Source organism: Alosa pseudoharengus, unplaced genomic scaffold (genome assembly GCF_046254945.1).
Source record: "Alosa pseudoharengus isolate Yale_2024_CS ecotype anadromous, Long Island Sound unplaced genomic scaffold, YU_APseudo_1.1 YU_APseudo_1.1_scf_14, whole genome shotgun sequence".
NCBI classification, from domain to species: domain Eukaryota; kingdom Metazoa; phylum Chordata; class Actinopteri; order Clupeiformes; family Clupeidae; genus Alosa; species Alosa pseudoharengus.
The window spans coordinates 13,146,219-13,148,718 of NW_027468609.1; the positions used below are offsets into that span (position 1 = coordinate 13,146,219).

General features: G+C 40.8%; 1 protein-coding gene across 1 annotated transcript in view; it reads right to left on the bottom strand.

Annotated features, from left to right (window-relative positions):
* Positions 1-2,500, bottom strand: part of slc27a4 (solute carrier family 27 member 4) — a 25,447-nt gene that overhangs the window by 2,864 nt on the left and 20,083 nt on the right. The window contains exon 11 of the mRNA XM_076283900.1: positions 1,537-1,701. Coding sequence (XP_076140015.1) covers positions 1,537-1,701 — 165 coding nt within the window. The remainder of the gene's footprint in view (positions 1-1,536; positions 1,702-2,500) is intronic.

Here is a 2,500-nt window from a genome sequence, read left to right on the forward strand (position 1 = left end):
CAAGTTATATATCTGAATTTGTGTCCGATTTATGTCCTGTTTTCCCCCCTCTAATAATAGCCAGTATATACAGAATGTTATATTAGACTATTGTTTTTTTTTTGTCTTCATCATGCAAAAGCCTTTACTCCAAAATAAAATGAACCACAGCTCTTGTAAAAACATCTTGTAGATTATTTTTTCATGGTAATACAACAAATTGTTATAGGGCAAAAAAATGCATAACATTGCATTACAATTATAGATATTCCTGACAATTTATATCTATCTAATCTGAGATGGTAGAGCTGGGAGAATACAAATTAACAAAGAGAGGTCTAACAGCATTGGTTCATGAAAGGTATGGGTTGGGTTTCCCTGGGCATAAACAGGGCTGTTTCTGAAAACAAACAAAATAGTGGAGTCAAGTTACACACTACTGGAGAGAGTTCCAGGGTCCGTTTCATCTCACAGAGATGAAACATGTCAAGATAAAACAAAAAAAGAAGTTGTAGTTCCAGATCTTACAAACACACATACACACACACACACACCTTGAAAGCAGAGACATTTTGAACAATGGAAAATTCCCTTAATTAGATCTCGACCGCCACTAACGTCCAAAAAAAGAAAACCTGCCGTGTCATCTCCCACCTTCCTCCTGGGGAGGTACTCATTCCCAGATGGCAGGGCCACACTTAAAAAGGACTGCTGCCCCACACTTTCAGTTGCTTAAGGAACCCAAGTGTGAATCAAAATGTACTGTATCCATCTACATACAGAAGTACACAAAGGTTTTAGGTGTATATCTTAAGGCACTGTTTTGTTTTTGCATTTGTAGGTTTACACTTTTAATCTGATTGGAATCGCAATAATGGCTCAATTGGAATAATGGCTCAATCGTTCCGATTGACCAGCCATGTATACGCTGTATACAAATCAGGTCGCCCGCAGTAGTTTCTAAAGCAAAAGCAAAGCAGCAACGGCTATTCCAATCAAACTAGATGGAAAAAAAAAAAACTGTCCATGTAAACTAGATGCATAAGCTAGCGTGGTTATCCGTGGACATTCCAGCCATGCACTAGGATTTCATGGTACACTGAGAGACTGCAGGTGTGATAGGGGCCTGGGGGAGATGTTGGGTTGGCTATGGAGAGAGTAAGGTGACTCAGGCCAGGCTAGGCCAGCAGGATCACACTCCATTTTGTTTGGTAAAATGACTGAATGCATATGTGTGCGTCTTTTCTCTTTGTCTTGTGTGTGCACATGCACGCACAATCATGCAGTGTGCGTGCGTGTGCGTGTGTGTGCGCGTGTGTGCGCGTGTGTGTGTGTGTGTGTGTGTGTGTCTGTGTACTGTGTACAGAAGTCGAATGCTTTAAAATTTCTAAAAAAGTAAACATTTCTAAAACAAAGCTTTGTATTGGAATCGTTAGTGGAATCGTACGATTCCGATGGATCGGGACGTTTAGAACCGATTCCTAACCGATACCTGGAACCGATTCCCAAGCCTACTTGCATATGTGTGCGTGTGTGTGTGTGTGTGCGTGTGCATACCTGGTACTTCCACGCCGTACACCACCACGTCCTTCATGTCCAGCAGTCGGCTCAGGGTTCCCTCCACCTCAGTGGTGGACACGTTCTCACCCTTCCAGCGGAACGTGTCCCCTGTCCGGTCCTTAAAGTACATGTAGCCATACTCATCCATGATGAGAACGTCACCTGCAGAGAGGATGGAGAGAGAGGGCAGAGCAGAGAGAAAGAAAGACAAATACAGAAAGACAGAAAGAAGAGATGGACACAGAGACACAGGGAGGAAGAATGGAGAAAGGAAACAGAGCATTGTATTAAACACAATTAATAAATGTAAAACCATGTTCTAACTGCATGTGAGCGTCTGACTGGCATTGAATATTCTGTCGACAGAGAATGTGTCATGTTTCTCATTCAATTCAAGTAGAACAATGGAAGCTTTGCCTCATCAGCTGTTAATTAATCTTAATCCTCAGTCCATTTCCTGACCCAAAACACTGACCAAGACGAGCCCTACATTTCACTGTGTGTGTGTGTGTGTGTGTGTGTGTGTGTGTGTGCCACTGAAAAGGTCTGCTTACTTAAGTCATGTAAAAAACAGCTATGTTTTAGATTATGGTTCTGAGCGGACACTTTTGTCCAAAGTGACGTACAACAATAAATTATCATTACAAATTGACAGTTTAAAGTAGTCCTATAGCCTACATAAAAAGATACACCTAACAGTAATAGACTAAATAATTTGAATAGAATAATAACAGTAGCAAATTGTCATAACAATAATAGCCATAGACATTTGCAAACTATGTAAGACTCTGTAAGGAGAATTAATTAGATAGTTCTAAGGTAAACAGGTGAATCTTTAACATTCCCAACTTATTGCTAAAAGTAAGAGCATTAGGTAAACCATTCCACCAACGTGGAATCATATGACGAAAAGAGTCTTGACTTCGACCTGTTAGTGTTGCTGTTGATAGAGGGCCAACAG